Source organism: Carassius auratus, linkage group LG30F, assembly GCF_003368295.1.
Source record: "Carassius auratus strain Wakin linkage group LG30F, ASM336829v1, whole genome shotgun sequence".
NCBI classification, from domain to species: Eukaryota; Metazoa; Chordata; class Actinopteri; order Cypriniformes; family Cyprinidae; genus Carassius; species Carassius auratus.
The window spans coordinates 402,754-427,585 of record NC_039294.1 but is presented as its reverse complement, the minus strand read 5'-3'; the positions used below and the strand labels follow the sequence as shown (position 1 = coordinate 427,585).

The window sequence follows — 24,832 nt, the reverse complement described above, 5'->3', positions numbered from 1 at the left end:
TGATTAATGACAGGGACTTACACTCTCTTCAGTCACAACTGACTGTGTTATAATGCGGGAAAACATAATGGCTGTCGATCAGAAAACTCTCAAACCCAACCTTGATGACATCAGTGGTCACGTGGTTTCCACAGAACTCAAAATGATTGATTTAATGAGTAGCAAATAGTTTAAATTACACCAACAAAACTTAGATTTACTTACAATTCAAAAAATAATTTACCGGTACTTTAGTTAAAAGACAAAAAAGAACAGTACATTAAGTTGGATGAAGTTATAAAATGTGCTTTAGAGTAACGTCAAGGCAGTTTTTTTTCAGTGCGGTGAGACACTGTGTTCTCATCATATCCAATAACCTTCAGTAATATTTGATCCTGGAATTCTGGACAAAATTTTTAAAACCTGGAAGTGTAACCTTGGACATGTAATGACATTGTTATTTTAATTTTTATTATGTTTGCTCTTGTACATCAGGGATTCCCAAATGTTTTTTGTTAGCCAAAACCCTTTGACATGATATATATATATATATATATATATACACACACACACACACACACACACATATATATATATATATATAAATATATATATATATATACATATATATATAATTAATATTAATTAATTATTAGTTTTATATCAACTCTTAAACCCACTGCAGGTCTTGCATTAATTTTGGGAAACCCTGCTTTAATGTAATTATTAATGCATTTTATGATGTTGATATAACAAACATCACTCTTTGCTCTCTTTATATCAGTATGTGCTTTAGATAAAAAGTCATTTTAAAAGTAGTCAGGATAGATAATATTTTTTTTATTTTAAATTTGAAATATATTAATGATTAGTATATAACATTTATATTTAACTTTTTTTAAAGAATAGAAATAAAAAGATAAATAAAAAAGGAATTTAAAAAACAAAATTTAAATATAGCTACTATAAAGAATGATATCAGAATGATAGTTAATAAACAGCGTGATTATGTTGTAGTTGGTTGGTTGTCCATCAACTAAAACACTATTTATTACTTGGGAACCGCTTTTATTTTGAAAAACGTTGTAGGAAGGGTGCATAGCTTGTTTTGGTACAGCCGCTGCTGTCTTGGGTCGTGAACGGGACAAATTTCGTTCGTGATTGCCGGAGAAGAGCGACAAGGGGCTTGTTTTATTTGCGGGAAGGAAACGCTAGCCACAGAAAGCGGTGAAAATAATTTATCCAGCGCCAGGAATTGAACAAATGTAGACATACGTTATATTGTTGACATAATTATTTACCCGTTGGTTTAACACTCCCATGTTAGACGCTATTGTCCGCTAAGTAAATTCCATGTATTCTCTCAATGTGTTTTTTCTTTTTAAACTTACATGTGTAATAATGATCTTGCACTGTCTTAAACTTCATGTCATCAAAATATTCAGAAATAGCCTGATCTTTCAACATTTAAAAAAAAAAGATAAATAAGTAGATACCCTTACATGAAGATTTTATTTATTGATCTCGACCATGACTTTGCTCTTGTATGTTAATAATTACACAAGAGTGCTACAGAATATGATTGTGGGACACTGAGTGGTCTCTCACTCTATCTCAGGCAATCATGAGACTCGTAGTCTGTTTTCTTTCTCTGCTCACTCTTTTCGGTCCTGCAGAATGTGGGAATGTTTTAGTTTGGTTTACTGAGGGCAGTCACTGGATCAATCTGAAGATCGTGTTGGAAACGTTGATTGAAAGGGGACACAGTGTCACGGTGCTGGTTCCGGACGCCTCTCTCTTCATGCATGCCAAAGAATCGGATCGCTTCTCCTACCAGCCCTTCAATGTGTCTATATCTGCACAGGACATAGAGAACTCCTTTGAGGATTTTTTACATTTCTCAATGTATGAGATGGAAGAGTTGAACTTGCTGCAAATTTATATCAAATTCTACCAGCTTTTCTCCAAAGATCTAGATTTGTGTTTTAAATACTGTGATGGTACTCTGAAGTCTCCAGAGTTGATGGACAAATTGGAGCGTGGGAAGTTTGACGTCATGCTGTCGGATCCGATCTATCCATGCAGCGAGGCTTTAGCTGAAAAGCTGAACATTCCCTTAGTGTACACATTACGGTTCTCTATCGCTAACACTTTCGAGCGGATGTGTGGTCAGATACCAGCTCCACCATCATTTGTTCCTGGAACAATGAGTAAACTCACAGACAAGATGAGCTTTGCAGAGCGAATCAAAAATATGCTCTTCTACCTTTCTCAAGATGTTTTGGCCATTAGTCTGTGGAAAAAAATCGACAACTATTACACAGAATATTTTGGTATGTTAAATGGGGAGGGGAGGGAGGGCATGAGGGGATTTTCACCTAGAAGCTTTTACACCTAGAAGCTGCAATTTTGTTGTTTAAATTAATGTTTAATTCCAGGACACCACACTTCTTATTGTGAGATGATGGGTAAAGCTGATATCTGGTTAATCAGAACCTACTGGGATTTTGAGTTTCCACGGCCATTCCTGCCCAACTTCAAATATGTTGGAGGCCTTCACTGCACCCCTGCCAAACCATTACCCAAGGTGCGTCTGTCTTTTTAATGGTCTTGCCCTTTTTGCTGTAAAATAAACCAGCACAAGATATAAAATTCATAAGATAAATTCTTTGCATCATTAAACAAGGAAAAGCCTAAAAGCAATATAAAACTTGACAGGTAACACACTTAATCCCCAAAATAATTCCCAAACATCTAGTGATAGTTTGGAGTCAGTCAGTCTGCTTATTTCCATTTGCGGAAGCTGGGTGTCCACTTACCACGACATCCTCAGGCCATCCAAAATTTGAATTAGTTTCTTCCTCAGAACAGATTTGGAGAAATGTAGCATTCCATCACTTGCTCAACAATGGATCCTCTGCAGTGAATGGGTGCCGTCAGAATGAGAGTTCAAACAGCTGATAAAAACATCACAATAATCCACAAGTAATCCCCACCACTCCAGTCCATCAATTAACATCTTGTGATGTGCTTCCAGTTGAAATACAAGTGCATTATAACGCTTCCTCTATATAATGTTGTCCTTACCCATCAAAATCTACTAACATATCGGTTTAGAACTGTTTTGGACTATTTTTTGCATGTAAACAGTGCTTGATCTGTGCATATTTCTGAGCATTCATCTATCCTTAATTCAGATGAGACAAATTTCTCATTGGACACAGCAATATTATGGACAGCTGTTTTAGCCTGAAGTAACAACTTGAAGTCAAATACGTTTTATTGATGTTTGTTACTTACAAACATGCACCTTTTCACATCATAAGATGTTAACTGATGGACTGGAGTGCTGTGGATTACTTGTGGGCTGTTGTGATGTTTTTATCAGCTGCTTGGACTCTCATCCGGACAGCACCCATTCACTGCACAGGATCCAATGCTGAACAAGTGATTTAATGCAAAATTTCTTCAAATCTTTTTAGGTTGAAGAAACAAACACATCTTGGATAGAATGAGTGTGAGGGCATTTAAAGCATATCTCCATTTTTGGTTGTACTATGCCTTTAAACTTGAAGAGGATGATTCAGCAAAAAGATCACCAAGTTTACCTTTCACATCTATGCCATGAAAAATTAACTGTACCTTTGTTCTCAGAGTCTAGAATGAGTTAGTACTGTAGGGTTATTAAAGTTGAGTATGATGGGAATGATAACATTCAATAACTGATAGATAACTGATCAACTAAATTTTCATTTTATTTTTAAGTGTTCATTTACAATCTAGCCTATAGGTAGTACTTGGTATTTAAATCATTGCAGCTAAAAGAGAAGCTACTGACCATCTTTTCTTCTGTGTAAGACATGGAGGAGTTTGTGCAGAGCTCAGGGGATGATGGGATTGTGGTCTTCACACTGGGGTCTTTGGTAAACAACATTACCAAAGACAGGAGCAATACGATTGCCTCTGCACTGGCACAGATTCCACAGAAGGTTATTTACCATTCTCACATTCTTCTATTCTTTCCATATTTTATCAATCCTGCTTCCTGATAAAGAGGTAAAAGTAGAAGCTTTCAGTCCTCGTAGTGTCAGCTAGTTAATCTCTGTTTCAGTATACACTTATCAGTTGTTAATGTTGTTGTATAAATGGATTTTGTTTTGTTTGCAGGTTTTATGGCTATATGTCGGAGAGAAGCCAGATATGCTTGGTGAAAACACCAGAATCTATAAGTGGGTCCCTCAGAATGATTTATTGGGTTTGTGTATTTATGTTTAAGAAAAAAAGAAATGTTTTTCCAAGAGCTATAAAACTGACATGTATACAGGAGATAGCTAACTGAATTATATTACATTTAGTTTAATGGTAAAGGCATTTTCAAATGAAACTATTTAGCCCCCTACTGGTTACGATTTGCCAAACAAAATAATCATAATCTCTATCCATGTTTTTGTTTCTGATTAACGTCACCCCAAAACCAGAGCATTCATCACTCATGGAGGCACTAATGGCATATATGAGGCCATATATCATGGTGTTCCAATGGTCGGGATCCCCTTATTTGGTGACCAGCCTGATAATTTGGTTCATATGAAGGCCAAAGGTGCTGCTGTTATCATGGACTTCAACAGTATGCAGATTCCAGACCTGGTGGAGGGACTCAGTGCCGTCATTAAAGATCCCTCGTTAGCTAACTTTCATTGTACAACTATGACAAGACTTTAGTGATATTTTGAAGGCTCTGTGCTGTCTTTCTCATTCATATTCAATGCAAACACAATATATAGATGAACAGCAAAGTATACACAGACATATAAGAGAATTTATCTTAATCTCCACAGGTATAAAGAGAACGCTATGCGTTTGTCCAGGATTCATCATGACAGACCAGTAACGCCTTTAGATGAGGCTGTGTTCTGGATTGAGTTTGTCATGCGCAATAAAGGCACTAAACACCTGCGTGTCGAGGCCCACAACCTTACCTGGTACCAGTACCACTGTCTGGACGTGTTCGCTTTTCTCATCACTATCCTGACTGTAGTCCTCTACGTCTTCTTTAAAATGTGCAAATTCTTCATAATGCGTTGCTGTTTTAGATCAAAGAGGAAAAGCAAAAAAGAGTGATTGATTCTGACTTAAACAAAAATGTCATTTCTATCTTTTGCTTTAGTTTTTCAGTAGGAAATATCATTTTATGTTTCTAACATTTGTTTTGCAATGAATTATATGCACAGAGAATCACAGAGATTTGATCTCACCATCATCAATCTGTCTGTGATTACATTAAGAGAAAGAAAATCAGAGAAAGACTAAATCCATAAGTGTTGCAAGAAGGTCAATATACATGTCTTTTTAACATGTCTAACCAATATTTCCTTCTGGTACCCTTAAGCTATAAATCAGTATTTAAATGATTTTCCTAACATGCCTTAGACTTTTGCTCAGCATTGTATAAACATTACCTCAAGAGTTCAGTAAGATTATAAAATGTTCCAAAGAATTATCTGAAATATATCCTACAATGAAAGCATCAGCAAATCAACTACACTACTACAGAATCCAGGGGACAGCATAGATGGATATTGAGGAGACTTAATCTTAAAGAAATTAAGTTTTAGTGAAACTGGGATGTCTGGACCATAATGGTGTACCTTTTACCAAAGCAGTTTAATGATTTATGAAAACCTTGTCACTTTGACTCTTACTGATTTAACTCTGTCGGTACTACTTGGTAAATAATTATGCCTTTAGGAATATAGTTGAAGGACACTAAGTGATCACACACTCAGTTGGAGGTAATCATGAGACTCATAATCTGTGTTCTTTATCTTGCTGTGTTCAGTCCTGCACAATGTGGGAATATTTTAGTTTGGCCTACTAGAGGCAGTCACTGGATCAATCTTAAGATCATTTTGGAAAGGTTGATTGACAAGGGACACAATGTCACAGTTCTGGTGCCGAATCCCTCTCCCTTCATGGATACCAAAGAAACCGATCGCTTCTTCTACCAACACTTCAGCGTGTCCATGACCACACAGGACATGCAAGACTTTCTTAATGAAGCTGTACATTTCTCAGTGTATGAGATTGATCAGTTAAACGTACTGCAGATTCATATTAAATTCTACGAGCTTGCTTCCAAACATCAGGATATGGCTTTTTCATACTGTGACGGTATTCTGAAATCACCAGTGTTGATGGACAAATTGCGGAATGGAAAGTTTGATGTAGTTCTTTCAGATCCACACTTCCCATGCAGCGATATTGTGGCTGAAGAGCTGAACATTCCCTTGGTTTACACTTTTCAGTTCTCCGTTGCTCACATTGTAGAGCGGATGTGTGGTCAAATACCATCTCCACCATCGTTCCTGCAGGCATGATTAAACTCACAGACAAGATGAGCTTTACTGAACGAATCTTCAATATGCTCTTTTACCTTTCTCAAGATGCCTTTGTCACGTTGGTGTGGAAAAGAATGGACAAATATTACACTGAATATTTTGGTGAGTTAAAGAAAACACTTCTGAATTCAATACTAGTTCACACAAAGTGAAAATTAAGTTTACTCTCCTAATGTAGTTACAAACCCATATGCTGTCATTTTTTTCAATGGAACACGAAAGGTTCATTTTGAAGGATATTCATACTTACAAAGAAAATCTATCAAGTTCCAATGAGGACAATTTTCAATTTTATGGTATTTAGTTACAGAAATCAGATTTTTGACAGCATTAATTTTTCAATCTGTATCAACAGCATTTGTTGTCAAATACACCAGAATTTTTGTTGTAAATTCATGAGTTGACACTTGCCTATAATTAGCTGAAGTATGATAATGCGTATTTGTCGTGCTGTTCGGGGGAAGGGCTCCGAGCTCGGGAATGGCCCGAACCTAGACCCCCCCCCATATAGTTGTAAAATTAACACAAAGTGAGGAGATGGGGTGGAGGAGGGATGCTGATAAACTGTCAATAGATAGAGATAAGACGGCTGTATTTATACCGTGGTGTTGATTACTTGATTGTGCTCCACCGGTATTAAGTATCTGACGCGCTCCTCCCGAACCTTGTTAATAAAACAGAATTTGTTAAGCACTTCAAATGGAAGTAAACCAGGACTTGTTTACACAGAAACTGTGATGTTTTTGTAAAAATTTCATTTGTATTTAAAATGTATTCAACCCCACATACTCATGTCGATTAAACATTAATAAATGTAAAAGCAATCTCTAATCTGACGAACAAAGCTTTTACAGGTTTGGAATGACATCAGAGTTAGTGATCAATGACAACATTTTCATTTTGGGGTGGAGTATCCCTTTAAAAGAAACTTCGGGAAAGAGTTTACTCAAACACCATACAGAATCTAAGGGACACATTTCCATATAGACTAATATACTTCACTCAAGTGGCAGCTGTGATTCCTGTGCACTTCAGGTGCAAGAAGTCTTAAGCATGTCTAAAATACTATGCAAAAATAACTGTCAATAAGCTGTCAAGCATTCCTCTCTCCAGGACGGCCCACATCATTTTGTGAGATGATGGGTAAAGCTGATATCTGGTTAATCAGAAACTACTGGGATTTTGAGTTTCCACGGCCATTCCTGCCCAACTACAAATACATTGGAGGAGTACACTGCACCCCTGCAAAACCATTACCCAAGGTTCATCTGTCTTTTTCAACTGTTAATAAGAACTCAGGACATATGATGACTCCGTGACCAGTTCAGTTAACTTACTATTCACACAATTCATTTTTTCTGTGTAGGACATGGAAGAGTTTGTACAGAGCTCAGGGGATGATGGGATTGTTGTCTTCAGTCTGGGGTCTTTGGTAGACAAAATGCCCAAAGAGACGAGCAATATGATCGCCTCAGCACTGGCACAGATTCCACAGAAGGTAAGTGATCATTCTGACATCGTTTCTATCCATATATCATGAAAAATAAGCACTGCTTCTTGATGTGACTGGAAAGAGTGAAAACATGAATTTATCAAGGCTTTTTTAGTCACATTTTAAAGTGAATTTCCACATTTAGTCTGGGAAGTGATTCTCGATAATGTCTTTGTCATTACACACTGGTCTGTTGAGTGTGTGTTTTGTTTTTCTTGCAGGTTTTATGGCATACGGGGGAGAGAAGCCAGATACTCTTAACGAAAACACCAAAACCTACAAGTGGATCCCTCAGAATGATTTATTGGGTTTGTGCTATAAATTGTGATTATACTACATTACTACTAAAATATTAAACTATACTTTTAATTTTGTAATAAAATATATTTAAAAAACCTAAAAAAAAGAGATTACATTTGATCATTTACTGTTTGTCTGCACACTTCCATTGTGTGTTACAGTAACAGTGGCCTTTGCTTTACCTTGTTTTTACTCATGTTTGTCTCATGATTCAGGTCACCCCAAAACCAGAGCATTCATCACTCATGGAGGCAGTAATGGCATAAATGAGGCCATATATCATGGCGTTCCAATGGTTGGGATTCCCTTGTTTGGTGACCAGACTGATAATTTAGCTCATATGAAGGCAAAAGGGGCTGCTGTTGTTATGGACAACATCAAAACTACTCAGCCACAAGACCTGGTGGATGGACTCAATGCCATCATTAATAACTCCTCGTAAGTTACTCATATCATCAGATTTACAGTGGTGTCAGTGCTTTACAGGATCTTTGATCTCAATTGCACTGCACAGCATACACTGACATATAACAGTATGTGTCTTCATCTCTTCAGGTATAAGGAGAATGTTATGCGTTTGTCCAGGATTCATCATGACAGACCAGTAACGCCTTTAGATGAGGCTGTGTTCTGGATTGAGTTCGTCATGCGCAATAAAGGCGCTAAACACCTGCGTGTCGAGGCCCACAACCTTACCTGGTACCAGTACCACTGTCTGGACGTGTTCACTTTTCTCATCACTATCCTGACTGTAGTCCTCTACGTCTTCTTTAAAATGTGCAAATTCTTCATAATGCGTTGCTGTTTTAGATCAAAGAGGAAAAGCAAAAAAGAGTGATTAAGCCTTATGCTTGCTTTGAATATGTCTCCATTGTATATACATTTTTACTTGATCTTAAATTATTTACATATTGAATGTTCAGCTTTTAATATCAGCAAAAATCACCATGGGTTGAGATTTTCCTATGGGGTTTTATAATGGGGGCTTTAAATTTATAAGTAAAATAAGGTCTGTGGTAAACACAACTTGACAATATTTTGTGTAGTGTAAGCTCAGTGTTAGTACCTAGCAGGTATATACATGTAAAATATGTATTTTTTTTCCCCATGTGTCCTTATCACACACTTGTTATTCCTAGTGATGGGAGAAAGAAATTGATCCAACTGCTTTGCAAAATGATTCACTGTTCCAAAGCTCTGGAAACAGCACACGCTGATGACACCTGCTGGACAAAAACTGAGTAAATGCAATGAAAACTCAGCTCAAACATGCATAACAGCTCGTTTTTCATCAAGAAAACACTACCATTCAAAATGCCACACTCGTTTACGGATTATACGTGTGAGTGCTATGACAAACTCCTCACTTAACATGCAAAAGACACAAGAAGTAAGTTAGTGTTTTATTTGTCACAGCTAATTTGTGTTTTATGGAGAGTGTAGCTAGACAAGCCAATAAGACACAATAACTACTACTCTTCCTCTATTATACAAATGTGTTATAAAAAAAAAAGTCTACAACTTTATATCAAAACTTATCCGAGATTAAATAGAAAGCACATACTGTAGAGAGAGGTTCATGCTTGGCCAACTGTTTCAAAAGCCTCGTTTCTGGAAATCAAACTACATTTGTAGTTTGATACACGCTCCTAACCACTAGTTCAAAACAAAAGATTCGTTTCATAACAGTGTTTCGAAACAGCCCATCGCTGGATTTACCTTTCTCTTCTACCTGAATACTTTATTGATATATAAATGCTATGACTTTGCACTGGTTAATTATTAATCCATGCAGTAGTTGAGGCGGGACACTTATGAGACACATAGTCTGTTTTCTTTCTCTTTTCTGTTTTCTTTCTCACTCTTTGCGGTCCTGCAGAATGTGGAAATGTTTTAGTTTGGTTTACTGAGGACAGACACTGGATCAATCTGAAGATTGAGTTGGAAACATTGACTGAGGGACACAGTGTCACAGTGCTGGTCCCTAACATCTCTCTCTAAACAGGAGATGAGTGACTTCAATGAGGAATGTGTTTATTTCTCAGTATATGAGCCCGATCAGTTAAACTTACTGCCGATGCTAGTAAAAGTCTATTCAGCATTCTCTAAACGCTAGAGTTGATGGATAAATTTGTGGCATGGAAAGATTTTTGCTTTAAAAGAGTTTACAACTATTACACTGAAGGTGATGTGACATACAGCCAAGTATGGTGACCCGTACTCAGAATTTGTGGTCTGCATTTAACCCATCCAAAAAGCAGACACACAACAGTGAACACACAACCAGAGCAGTGGGCAGCTATTTATGAAGCGGCGCCCAGGGAGCAGTTGGTGGTTTGGTGCCTTGCTCAACCGCACCTCAGTCATGGTATTGCTGGCCCGAGACTCGAACCCACAACCTTAGGAGTCAAACTCTCTAACCACTAAGCCACTACTTCTTGAATATCTAGGTGAGTTAAAGTTAAGTTCTAAATCTAGTTCATCCACTCACTTCACATCTATACAAACCCATATGCTGCTAATTCACAGGCCTAGAACAGCAGGTCACTAAAACCAGAGCATTCATCACTCATGGAGACATTAATGGGATATATGAGGCAATATAACATTGAGTTCCAATGGTCAGGATCCCCTTGTTTGGTGACCAGACTAATAATTTGGTTCATATAAAGGCAAGAGGGGCTGCTGTATAGACAACATCAAAACCATGGAGCCACAAGACCTTTTGGATGGACTCAATGCAATCATTAATAACTCCTCATAAGTCGCTTATAACAGAAATACAGTGCTGTCAGTGCTTAACAGGACAGTAAGTCCTCAAAATATATAGACTTTCTCTAAAAATGCACTATATACACAGACATATATTGTAAGACATTGTATTTGTCTTCATCTCTTCAGGTATAAAGATAATGTTATGTGTTTGTTCACTTAAAGGAAACTTATGAGTATACTTGCAGTATAAAACTACTAAACTAGTATAGTTTACTGAGACTATACTTCAAAGTGTACAAAGTATTTAATTAGTAAACTATCAGTAAACCTATAAGTTCACTTTTAGTATAATTGCAGTACAAATTACAAACATAGAGGTAAACTAGTTGTGTACTCAAAGTTTGCTACTGTTATACTTAAAGTATACTTAAAAGTATACTTTTATATACTAGAAAGTGGGCCAATTTAGTTCCAAGGAGTATTGAAACAGTACACTTACACAGTATACTACTAGAACACTGATATTTGTATACTTGCTACATAAAGTATACTTAAAAATATACTTAAGTATACTTAATAAAATAACTTGAAGTATACTGCTTTTTTCGTAAGGGTCGTTTTAAAAACAGATATTTCTTCCATACACTGACTGAACAAAAGCAAAAAAAAAAAGTGCACTTTTTTTGCAATTCATTTATTGATATGAATAAATTAATCAAAAGTTAGAATTAACATTAATTACAACTGCTTACAGTCATGAAGGACAATTAGGCTATGCATTAAATGTGTAACATACTGAAAAATCTAGTATAATCTAATTTTAGCATAAATGAGGCAAGTTTAGGATGTTCAGTGGAATGTATTGCTTTTAACAACATGCCAAATGGCTGACAAAACAGCTTCTAATGAGATGAAATTGTAAAACAGTCATTTTTATCATATGGCTTTTTTTGTGTAAAGAAATAGTGAGAGAATAAATGCCCCACTGCCTTTAGGCCTACATAATGCTGTAAAGCTAAAATGTACAATTTAAGTAGTCCATAAACTTAAAGACTCGCAATACAGAGAATCTGAAGCCATACGTTTGTGAGGAAGAGGACCATATTTACGTGAAGATTACTGACGGACTCCTCCATCTGCTCTGGCTGTTCATATTACATACTGAGGTGGACACGCAATGCCATATAAGGAGAAAAAGGAAAAGCATAAAGTTAATTGGCTCTTGCGCATATGGTCCACGTGTGAATCATTTAGATGAAACTTAAAAGTTTTCTGTTGTGAAATATGCCGAAATAGGCTATCATACGTATAATAAAACTTCCCCCATAAAATTTTAATCACGAAACAGGAATAACAGCTACGTGCATTAACCTGTTTTACCTTTTCTTTTGGTCTGCGCCTTTTGTCTGAATATTTTATTGATATATGATCTCCATGAGCCATGACTTTGCACTGGTTAATAATTATACCTGAGAGTATATGTAGAGGCGGGACACTGGTGATCTCACTCTCTCTCTCTCACTCTCTCTCTGGCAATCATGAGACTCGTAGTCTGTTTTCTTTCTCTGCTCACTCTTTTCGGTCCTGCAGAATGTGGGAATGTTTTAGTTTGGTTTACTGAGGGCAGTCACTGGATCAATCTGAAGATCGTGTTGGAAACGTTGATTGAAAGGGGACACAGTGTCACGGTGTTGGTTCCGGATGCCTCTCTCTTCATGAAAGCTAAAGAATCGGATCGCTTCTCGTCCCAGCCCTTTAACGTGTCCATGGATGTACAGGAAATGAGAGACTTCATTGAGGAATTTCTATATTTCTCAGTGTATGAGACCGATCAGTTAAACTTACTGCAGATTCAAATGAAAGTCTTAGAGTTTACTTCCAAACTTCAGGAAATGTCTATAGCATACTGTGACGGCATTCTCAAATCGCCAGAGTTGATGGAGAAATTGCGGAATGGGAAGTTTGACGTTGTTCTGTCGGATCCGATCTACGCATGCAGCGATATTGTGGCTGAAGAGCTGAACGTTCCCTTGGTTTACACGTTCCGGTTATCTGTTGCTAATGTTGCTGAGCGGATGTGTGGTCAGTTACCAGCTCCACCTTCATTTGTTCCTGGAGTCATGAGTAAACTCACAGACAAGATGAGCTTCACAGAACGAATCATCAATATGCTCTTCTACCTTTCTCAAGATTTTTTTGCCACTCTTGCTTGGAGAAAATTTGACAGCTATTACACTGAATATTTTGGTGAGTTAAAGAAAAAGAGCTAGTTCACCTAATGCTAGTGAACACTCTGTCATTGTTCTCATTTCATAGTTGCATACTCATACGGTGAGCATCCTGGCCTTGAACATGTTCTGCTGCAAAAATAACTAATTAATATTAAAGGGGGGTGAAATGCTATTTCATGCATACTGAGTTTTTTACACTGTTAAAGAGTTGGATTCCCATGCTAAACATGGACAAAGTTTCAAAAATTAAGTTGTACCTTTGAAGGAGTATTTTTGTTCCCAAAATACTCCTTCCGGTTTGTCACAAGTTTCTGAAAGTTTTTTTTTGAGTATGGCTCTGTGTGACGTTAGATGGAGCAGAATTTCCTTATATGGGTCCTAGGGCACTTCTGCCGGAAGAGCGCGCGCTCCCGTATAGCCAGGCTGAGCACAGACATTTCACTGATCAGAGCGATTCACTGATCAGAGCGAGCGAGAGCGTCGCGAAAAGTCACAAAAGAAGTGTGTTTTTGGTTGCCAGGGCAAGACAACCCGGCACAGATTACCAGATTACCAAAAAAAAAACAGCATTAAGGGACCAGTGGATGGAGTTTATTTTTACAGACCCAGGTTCGAGCCCCCTCTGAGCGAGTCGTTGCTGCTGCTGCTCTCCTTCAGTTTCAGCCTCAGGATCTGATTCTGGATCATAAATAAACAGCTGACTCTGACTGTAAGCCATGGTTTGTTTTGGATGATGGTTTTTCCCTCACAGTAATGTCACAGATTCCACATGCTCTCAACGCAAAAGCCTACTGGCGCTCGTGATTATTTAGCTCCGCCCACACGTCACGCCTCCAGCCGGTCATGTTTTTCCGGGAAAAATCAGTACAGACTATCTTTCTCTTATGAATATAATAAAACTAAAGACTTTTTGGAGTTATGAAGGATGCAGTACTACTCTATAGGTACTCAAGATTAACAGGATATTGAGTGAAAACGAGCATTTCACCCCCCCTTTAAGGAAAAATTGCATGTGGCGAAAAAAATACAAGCATTTTTTTTAAATTAAAAATAATATTACTTGCTATTTTAAATGCCTTACTGTAAACTCATTTTGTTTAATTTAGGAAACAAATCGAAATTATTTTCATTGGTAATCGGACTCAAGCCACCCACATATTCTCCAACTTTGGCCCTCTTCCAAATTGCACGCTGAACCCTCACCGTCTTCCTCTTCCGTCTTCCAGTCCTTTTAAAGTACACATGAAGTGTTCCATTTCGGACAGGGCCTTTGACAAAGACAGTGCACTCATACACTCATAAATGGGAGTACATGTGCTGGTCATATAATTAGAATATCAAAAAGTTTATTTATTTCACTAATTCCATTCAAAAAGTATATTCGTTCATTACACACAGACTGATATATTACAAATATTTATATATTTTAATTTTGATGATTATAACTGACAACTAAGGAAAATCCCAAATTCAGTATCTCAGAAAAATAGAATATTTCTTAAGACCAATACAAAGAAAGGATTTTTAAAAATCTGGGCCAACTGAAAAGTATGAACATGAAAAGTATGAGCATGTACAGCACTCAATACTTAGTTGGGGCTCCTTTTGCCTGAATTACTGCAGCAATGCGGCGTGGCATGGAGTTGATCAGTCTGTGGCACTGCTCAGGTGTTATGAGAGCCCAGGTTGTTCTGATAGTGGCCTTCAGCTCTTCTTCATTCTTGGATCTGGCATATCGCATCTTTCTCTTCCCAATACCCCATAGATTTTCTATGGGGTTAAGGTCAGGCGAGTTTGCTGGCCAATTAAGAACAGAGATACCATGGTCCTTAAACCAGGTACTGGTAGCTTTGGCACTGTGTGCAGATGCCAAGGCCTGTTGGAAAATGAAATCTGCATCTCCATAAAGTTGGTCAGCAGCAGGAAGCATGACGTGCTCTAAAACTTCCTGGTATACGGCTGCGTTGACCTTGGACCTCAGAAAACACAGTGGACCAACATCAGCAGATGACATGGCACCCCAAACCATCACTGACTGTGGAAACTTTACACTGGACCTCAAGCAACTCTTGGACCCTGATTTCCAAAGGAAATGCGAAATTTACTTTCATCAGAAATCATAACTTTGGACCACTCAGCAGCAGTCCAGTCCTTTTTATCTTTAGATGCCTATGACGCTGTCTGTTGATCAACAGTGGCTTGACAAAAGGAATGCGACAGCTGAACCCATGTCTTGAATACATCTGTGCGTAGTGGTTTTTTGAAGCACTGACTCCAGCTGCAGTCCACTCTTTGTGAATCTCCCCCACAGTTTTGAATGGGTTTTGTTTCACAATCCTCTCCAGGGTGCGGTTATTCCTATTGCTTATACACTTTTTTTCTACCACATCTTTTCCTTCGCGTCTCTATTATTAATGTACTCGGACACAGAGCTCTGTGAACAGCCAGCCTCTTTTGCAATGACCTTTCTGTGTCTTGCCCTCCTTGTGCAAAAACTGCTGACTGGACAGTTGTCCAAAAGACGACGGGTCAGGTCGTCTTTTGGACAACTGTCCAGTCAGCAGTTTTCCCCATGATTGTGTAGCCTACAGAACTAAATTGAGAGACCATTTAAAGGCCTTTGCAGGTGTTTTGAGTTAATTAGCTGATTAGAATGTGGCACCGGGTGTCTTCAATATTCAACCTTTTCACAATATTCTAATTTTCTGAGATACTGAATTTGGGATTTTCCTTAGTTGTCAGTTATAATCTCTTAAGAGTGTTCCCAGATGTGCGCATTGGCCTGTGTAGCCTAGTTTTTTTTTATATATTTGAGCATAAGAACAAATGATGAAACATTGGTTATCAGATTTTGTTTGTGGTTTCAAATATGAAATTTAATTATAAGCTTTATTACAAATGTTTGATAATTTAATGTTTCGGTTACGTTACTTGCATTACTGAAATAGCTGCCAGAGATAGTTGGTTAATTGTCAGGTCTGTGTAACAAAACCATCCAAACTGGAACTCAAAACTAGCCCGATCATGGCAAAAAACTAACCCTATCAATTTTAGGCTGGCCTCAGCCAGACATTTGAGATTGCCAGGGGCCTCCCCCTCAGCCATGGGCCCCTATAATCGTCATCACCTTTCACCCCACTAGTGATGGCCTGGGCTGAGATACAACTATTTGAAAAAAGATAAGAGCTGTACTTGCATGGCGGAAATAGCTGCCCGACAGGCATTTCAAAGATGGCCACCGGGTGAAATCAAGTAGATGCTTCATTAGCAACTGTTTCTATGTCCCACGATACGTAAGCCATACGCCATTTTTGAAATAGTCTGTGAACCCTCGAGTGCAGATTGACTGTGTGTGTCTACAACAGCAAATTATATGCATGTACTGTATATTTTTGAATATTCATTGCTTATTATGGTCAATGGCGTCAAATTGACTGTTTCAAAATGGCAGCTGCGTCAATGTATCTGGAGTGGACAAATAGGGCATCTATCATCTGAGATTCAGGAACCTCTCTGAGTTCTCACATCAGGGCCCTGTGGGTAATTTTACTCACCATTGCCTCTGTAGAATGGCTAGTTAATGGAGATTTGTTTGTTTCATTCCCCAAACCAGGCAGTAATTCCCCAAACGCAAGCATGAAATCAGACTCTTTGTTATTTCTGATATCCTTTTTTTTCATTTCTTACTTCTGATAAGTTTATCAACATTAAATCAAAAGACTGTACAGACACTGATGTGGATCTCTGTTTCAATGCCACAATATGCAGCCAATGTTAATTTTAATATAAGGAAAACACACACACACACAAAAAAATCCCCTTTTTGCATCTGCAAGGCGACAATTACACATTTGGAGGCTGGGCACCCACCAGCAGAAACAAATGAACGCCTAGGTAATAATCAACAAGAAATGCAGCTGGTAGAGCTTAATTTGAATTGAAACTCCTTCATTTCAGGACGGCCCACATCATTTTGTGAGATGACGGGTAAAGCTGATATCTGGTTAATCAGAACCTACTGGGATTTTGAGTTTCCACGGCCATTCCTGCCCAACTTCAAATATGTTGGAGGCCTTCACTGCACCCCTGCCAAACCATTACCCAAGGTGCATGTGTCTCTGAATTACTTTTTTTGCGATTTGAATCATACATCTAAGACCATTTCAGGATTTATCATGGAATGATTCCAACCAGTAACTCAAGTATTTTTTTAAATATTCATTAAAAGGGCTGTAAGAGTAATGATTGTTCAAGAATGAAAATACTGGTCACGCTGTATGTTTTAATTCACTAAAAAGAGCTGACACAAGAGTCAGTTGTTCTTGAATTAAATGCTGGTTTGTTGAGTTGTAGTTTGCGTGAACCCAACTTGGAAAAGAAAGATGTCAAGAGAAAAATGCTTCTCAGTGTTATTTCATCAGACACAGTCATTTTTTTTACTGCATCACAATGAATCACATTCAATGCAGATTTCAACTTTAGATTAAAAAAAGCCTCATTAATCTGTAAAGATCAGTGCTTAAAATATAAATGCTTTTGCTGTGTTGTTGAAGATTCAGCAGTAAACCACATGTAGACCCTGCTGTACAAACTGCTTTTAGTTTCATTATTTGGAATGGAAACTGCAGTATACCTACAGCAACATATTTCAGATAGTACTGTACATAAATATATGTAGAGTCATTTTTTACACAGTATAAATCCATGATGTCTTCTTCTGTATAGGACATGGAGGAGTTTGTACAGAGCTCAGGGGATGATGGGATTGTGGTCTTCACTCTGGGGTCTTTGGTAGACAAAATGCCTAAAGAGATAAGCAATAAGATCGCCTCAGCACTGGCACAGATTCCACAGAAGGTAAGTGATCATGTTTACATCCTTTAAATAAGCACGATAAGAGATTATTAGAATGAGGGAACTAACCTAAATTTACATGAGTTATTTAAACATTAATTTAGTCACAATTCAAAGTACATATCCACATTTATTCTAGTAGTGATTCTCAATAACGTATTTGCCATTATCTGTTGATCTGTTGAGTGTGTGTTTTTTTTGTTTCTGTTTTTTTTTTCTTGCAGGTTTTATGGCGATACGGCGGAGAGAAGCCAGATACTCTTGGTGAAAACACCAGAATCTATAAGTGGATCCCTCAGAATGATTTATTGGGTTTGTATTATATATTAATGTTTATATATTAATTGGATTATATATTAATACTAACTACATTTTATATTTTTTATAAAATGTAAATAAAAATTTACATTTTTAACTGAAATTACTAAAATTACATTTAGATTTAACTATAAGTGCCTTCAGGGTTTTGTGATTTAATTAATTTTTTTGAGCCTAAAATGACTTTGGGAAGAAACATTGGGATCTGTAATTTATCAAATAATGATAAACAGGCTTTTGAAGAACATTCATTTGTTCATCTCACAGTCACTGTAGGCTTACTGAATTGCATACTGTTATAAAACAACAACAATAAAATGAATTTAGATTTTTTTTTGGCCATATAACTAATAACTGAACCAAATTAACATTTTTTCTCAGTTTAGGCCTCTGAATAAAGTTAATGCCCCCCCCCCAATATATTCTCACTATATGGGCCATAAAAGCCTGGTGTATCAAGAATTGTTGTCTTTTATATTTTGTCTAAAGGTAAAAAAAAAAATCCTTTAAAAAAAAAAAAAGATTTATTTAAAAATCTTTGAAAAATACTTTTATTGAATTGTAGCCTAATACACAAAATGTGGTGGTTTGATAAACAATCAATGCAAATCACCACACTCTCCCAGCTGAATTACATGCCAAGACCTATATATCTTCAAACATTAATATAACTATAATCAGCTGATGTATGTCATTTGTTATATAACCACTGAGAGACAAAGAACTGCCACACTGATAAAGGCAAATAGCTGAAATATTCGTCTTTTTTTATTTTCTGCTTAGATCTCAATAAACGATTTAAAGAGTGCAGACTAATCTTTGTACATAGGTTAGATATACAGTAGTCAGTACATAATGACCAGCATGTGAGAAACAGAAAGTAGCACTGCCTGCTTAGTGTACCCCCTGGAAACCTCCATATTGAATTTACACTTTCATTTAGTGTCTTCTTCACCCGTTCCGTCATGCTCCTTGTCCATGTTGTGTTTTTTTTTCAGAGAACACAAGCCTTTTATAAGATAAATCATACAACTTTTGCGACAGTTGGGTTAAGTTTACGCCACTTCTCATTCATTTCTATGGTAATCCGTAAACTGCGATTGTTGCACAAGTCTTGACTGAAATTCAATGATATCAAGGCTATAATGTTAATTGGTTAACAAGGCACATGTGATCCAAGTTGACTGTTATGCTTTCACCAGTGGTAAGTAATACAGACCCTCGTTTCTCCCAGTAATAAGACCATCTCTGGAGTAGATGCTGTTCTGAAGTAATGGCGAAAACAGAAGTTTAGCGATCGATTCAAAATGGGCTTTGGTTGAATGTGTGTTTTGCGATGACAATCTTACTATTTATCTACCCAGAGGACATCACTTTGACATTAAAAAGGTCAAATCAAACTGACGTGAAAGCCTGACTAGACATTGATTTGTTGTAAATTTGACTTAAAGTGTTAGTTTACCGAAAAATGAAAATTATGTCTTTAATAATCCTCATGTCATATCTATGAATATGCAAATTAGCCCCACCTACACTCAGTCACACCAGCCACCGCCTCCTGATCTATGGATAATGACTGATAAAACTATGTTTTTACTAGCGGACAATGACAGTAAATACTGTAACAAATGTTAAAGTTGCTTACTTGACGATGTTGTGTCTTCAAGATGCCTTGAAGACTCGAATGCAGCAAAGTCTGTGATTCCAGTTCACGCCCATTGCGGGAGAGTTGGGTCTGACTCCGGGCTACTTTTACACTGTTGCTGCAGGGTTATTATTCAAGTTAGCGATCTAAATACAAATAAATAAGCACTAACAGCACATGCCATCGTGAAAATAGTGAAACATTTACAGAAAAATAGACCAGATTAACCTGGCTGTCTTCTCACTAGAGCCCCTGCTTTACAGCACAGTTAATGATATGCTAATGATAGGATTACTTGAAGTGATTGGTTACAGATTTTTGTGACGGTTAAAAAAGAAAAAAGAAAAAAAAGGGTTGTTTCAAACTGCATTTCTGGGACAGCCTTTGGGAAAGCACAGTTTAAAGGGATGGTTCACCCAAACATGAGCATTTGATGTTTATTTGCTTACCCCCAGGGCATCCAAGATGACTTTGGGAAGGTGACTTTGTTTCTTCAGTACAACACAAATTATGATTTTTAGCCTTAGTCATTGCAGTCTCTCAGTCGTACAATGCATGGCAAATGGTAACTAACAGAATCTATGAGAGTAAAAAAAAAACATGCACAGACAATGCAATTTAAACACTGCGGCTTGTGAAGATACATTGATGTGTAAAGACACAAATTGATTGGTCTGTGCAAGAAACTGAACAGTATTTATGTAGTTTTTTTTTCTTTTACCTCTGATTCACGCAATGTCCGAACCGTTACTCTTGTGAACACGCTTCACAGCAGCCACTTATCTCTCAAATGGACCATTGACACACTATTTCCAATCTCAATTTGGAATCTCAATGGTCCACTTGAGAGATAGGTGGCGGTAATGCACTTATAAGTCTGCGATCTGCCATAAAGCAGAAGAAGAAGAACAATGCCTTACATGCCTGCGCAATAAGGATGGGCACGTTTTTTCCATGCGATACGATACCGATACTTTTTGTTACAATTTTAACAATACCGATACCAATACCGATACTGCTTATAATTTTAAAAGTGTATGTGATTTTTCAAAATAATCTTAATTTAATATATATATACATAAATTTGCAGTTACCATGGCTACAAGAACAATGATTTGTGGTGTTATTGTAAATACCATGGGTAATTTTCGTAAGGGAGCCTAAAAAAAAAAGAAACTTTCACAGGAATGTGCCTGAAAGTGATAAACGGGCCTCATTTTTACCTAAATGTTTTATTATTTATTTTAATATATATTAAAATGTATAAGGTGTGCATTGTAGCTGACACCTAAATGAACACATTACAATTGTTTTATGACTGCAAGTCTTTCTCCTCAAATGCTACTGAGCTTCAAATTTGTGTTTGAGCCCATGTGAAAAAGTAGCACAATTTACATATGATTTACAGTTTATTTTAATAAATATCAAACATTCAATTCAATTGTGCCTTATTGCTGACACCTACATGAACAATTACAGTTGTTTTTATGACTGTAAGTCATTCTCCTCAAATGCTACTGATGTTGGAAAAGTGTATACCAATATCGCATATAACTTTAGAGACGGTCCCTAAATTTCAGACTCTCGAAGGTCCAATGTCAAGCAAACGAAATTTTTTCATAGTTTTCTTTTCTCTGCGCTGGATTGGTGATGTCCTTTACCCAGACATAGATGTCCATCCATCAGTTATGAACATTCAGCCACAAACATGAGGTTCGAGCAGTCGCGAGCGCGGATGGGAGAATGGTGCAGGTTTTTTTTTTTTTTTTGGAGCAACTGGGATGGTGCCCCCTCTGGGATTTGGTGCCCTACGCAGACTGCATATTCTGCATATAGGGAGCGGCGGTACTGCTGTCATCTTTTCCGCAAGTCGCGACCGTGCATCTCGTGTTGTGATGGTGAATGGCACATTGCACTGCGCAGCCGCAGACCAATCGGTGTTAACGTCAAACCACCGGGTCCACGGGACCTTTTCTTTTTATATCATACACACACACACCGTCCGGATTGGCCTGCACACACTGCTTAAAACATTTAGTTATAAAGAAATTATAAATATAATCAAATATCGATACTTTGCAGAAAATATAGATACCAAAATAGAAGCTTCTGAGTATCGATATATTGATACTGCAGCATCGATGTGCATATCCCTACTGCGGATTCACAAGAGTTCTAACAGTTCGGACATTGTGTGAATCAGAGGTAAAAAAAAAAAAAAATAGTATATAAATCCTGTTCAGTTTCTTGCACGTTTTGTGTCTTTACACATCAATGTATCATCATGAGCCACAAGGTTTAATTTAGATTTGCCTGTGCATGTTTTTTTGTACTCTCATAGATTCTGTTACCATTTGCCATGGATTGTACTACTGAGATAAATATAAAATTTTCATTTTTGGGTGAACTATCCCTTTAAGCAGAAAATTCTCAGTAATGGTGTCGATTAATGGTTTGTCACATGGTTTGTCTAAAAGCACATTAAAAGCACCACATAGACAAATAAACATTTTCACTACAGGGGGACTGTAATATTCATATACTTCTATTGTAAGTGTGTCACTGTAACAGTGGTTTTTGCTTTTCCTTGTTTATTTGTCCATGTTTGTCTCATGATTCAGGTCACCCCAAAACCAGAGTATTCATCACTCATGGAGGCACTAACAGCTTATATGAGGCCATTTATCATGGTGTTCCAATGGTTGGGATTCCCTTGTTTGGTGACCAGCCTGATAATTTGGTTCATATAAAGGCAAGAGGGGCTGCTGTTAGTATAGACAACATCAAAACCATGGAGCCACAAGACCTGGTGGATGGACTCAATGCCATCATTAATAACTCATCGTAAGTCACTCATATCATCAGATTTACAGTGGTGTCAGTGCTTAACAGGATCTTTGTTCTCAAATGCAATACACACAGGATACATAGACATATGACAGTATGTGTCTTCATCTCTTCAGGTATAAGGAGAATGTTATGCGTTTGTCCAGGATTCATCATGACAGACCAGTAAAGCCTTTAGATGAGGCTGTGTTCTGGATTGAGTTTGTCATGCGCAATAAAGGCGCTAAACACCTGCGTGTCGAGGCCCACAACCTTACCTGGTACCAGTACCACTGTCTGGACGTGTTCACTTTTCTCATCACTATCCTGACTGTAGTCCTCTACGTCTTCTTTAAAATGTGCAAATTCTTCATAATGCGTTGCTGTTTTAGATCAAAAAGTAAAAAAAGCAAAAAAGAGTGATTAAGATTTTTGATTGCTTTGAATATTCTATATAATGCATTTTTATTATTTTTTTTTACATGCATTGAAAAATAGGTATGATGTCATGTCAGTGCACTGTTTATACTGGGAATTCATGTTTAAAGATGCCACAAATTATGTTTGAAGATTTTATACCATATTTGCAAATATGTTCATATTTGAGCTTACTGTAAGTTTTATTTGTGAAAATGCTGCCTTGTTAGTCTGCTCTGGCTGTTTTAAGATTGAGTCATACAAAAACAAAAATAACAACAGGCTTACAAATTCTTTCAGACATCGAAACTAAACAAATAAATATGCACTTGTTTTGTAATTAATTTACTGATCATTATAAATAAAATCAAAGTTAGAACGTGAAGAGAGTTTTCAGTTTGAGTTATTAATTTCTAATATTATGCTTTAGACTCAAGCTAGCAGCATGGGCCATGTGAAGTTCAGCTGCCTGTAGTCATGAAGGTTAATTACACACTACATGCATAGCATTTGTAACATTAAAGTGAAAAAACTAGGAACCCTTTTTTATTTTTTGGTATGTATTGAAAATAAGGCTATGAGTGATAAAAGTATAGTTTGTTCAATGGATTGCATTGTTGTTCAGCTGAATTTTTTTTTTTTTTTTTTTTTTTAAAGGCAATAAAATGTATATACTGTTGAAGGTCAATTTAATTTAGAATGGATTAGAATGGGATGAGATACATCACTCATAAACTGGGAGCTGCTAATGAGAAGAGATTGTAAAAACAGACATTTCTTTATTTTAGTGGAAAGTGAGAGGCCTCCGTCCACACTGCCATTAAAGGGGTCATATGAAATTGCTAAAAAATATTTTTTTTGTGTTTATTTGGTGTAATGAAATGTGTTTATGTGGTTTAAGTTTAAAAAACACATTGGTTCCACATACTGTACATTTTCTATTTCTCCTCTATGCCCCGCCTTTCTGAAATGGGTAGATTTTTACAAAGCTCATCGTTCTGAAAAGCAAAGCAAAGTGTGTTGTGATTGGCCGAATGCCTTAAGCATGTGATTGAAATGTTACACCCCTTAACACACTGTGATGGCGTATCCCGGTGCAACGAGGCAAAAACAATAAAACCCATTATAAACAAGGTATATGCTGCATTCAGTGGGGACAAAATTGTGGTTATAATGATATATATTATGGTTATTATGATTTATACAGCCTTTTTTATGTGTTGCATTGCGCCATGTAAACATAAAACCATTTCTGCTTTTGTGATCAGAGAAACGACAAACAACAAGCACTACTCTACACTGTTCAGAACTCACATCTAAATCATCAGTGGAAAATTCTTTAAATATGAAAACCGACTTACAGACTGTGAGTCAGAACAGCCAGCATTGTAGTCTTTTCTCCTAAGATCAGGAAACAGTCCTCCATAAATTAATATTTGGTTTGAACTGTTCTGGAACAGTGTTGTAAATACAACTTAAACACCTCTGATTTCTAGTTGTGTCCTCTTTTGAAAGGCAAAACAATGTAGTTTAGCTTTCGCAACTAAACGCAGGGTCTCAACAACGTGGTGGCAGCAACAATACTACAGCGAGAATAAAAGTCATTTTTTCTTTCTTTGCATGAACATTTTGGCGGTGTAATGCTAATTTCCCCACA

At 37.1% G+C, this 24,832-nt stretch overlaps 2 protein-coding genes and 1 pseudogene across 2 annotated transcripts; all 3 read left to right on the top strand.

Moving 5' to 3' along the window:
- The first annotated feature begins 1,375 nt into the window (after positions 1–1,375).
- Positions 1,376–5,261, top strand: LOC113067953 (UDP-glucuronosyltransferase 2C1-like). Its single transcript, XM_026240453.1, has 6 exons — positions 1,376–2,312; positions 2,418–2,566; positions 3,837–3,968; positions 4,147–4,234; positions 4,442–4,661; positions 4,818–5,261. The coding sequence occupies exons 1-6, from the start codon at positions 1,604–1,606 to the stop codon at positions 5,098–5,100; spliced, it is 1,581 nt and encodes a 526-aa protein (XP_026096238.1). The 5' UTR covers positions 1,376–1,603; the 3' UTR covers positions 5,101–5,261.
- Positions 5,262–5,345: 84 nt separating this feature from the next.
- On the top strand, positions 5,346–9,437 carry LOC113067955 (UDP-glucuronosyltransferase 2C1-like; annotated as a pseudogene).
- A 2,695-nt stretch (positions 9,438–12,132) lies between these two features.
- On the top strand, positions 12,133–23,560 carry LOC113067952 (UDP-glucuronosyltransferase 2C1). Its single transcript, XM_026240452.1, has 6 exons — positions 12,133–13,131; positions 17,073–17,221; positions 17,841–17,972; positions 18,194–18,281; positions 22,554–22,776; positions 22,896–23,560. The coding sequence occupies exons 1-6, from the start codon at positions 12,423–12,425 to the stop codon at positions 23,179–23,181; spliced, it is 1,587 nt and encodes a 528-aa protein (XP_026096237.1). The 5' UTR covers positions 12,133–12,422; the 3' UTR covers positions 23,182–23,560.
- The last annotated feature ends 1,272 nt before the right edge of the window (positions 23,561–24,832 follow it).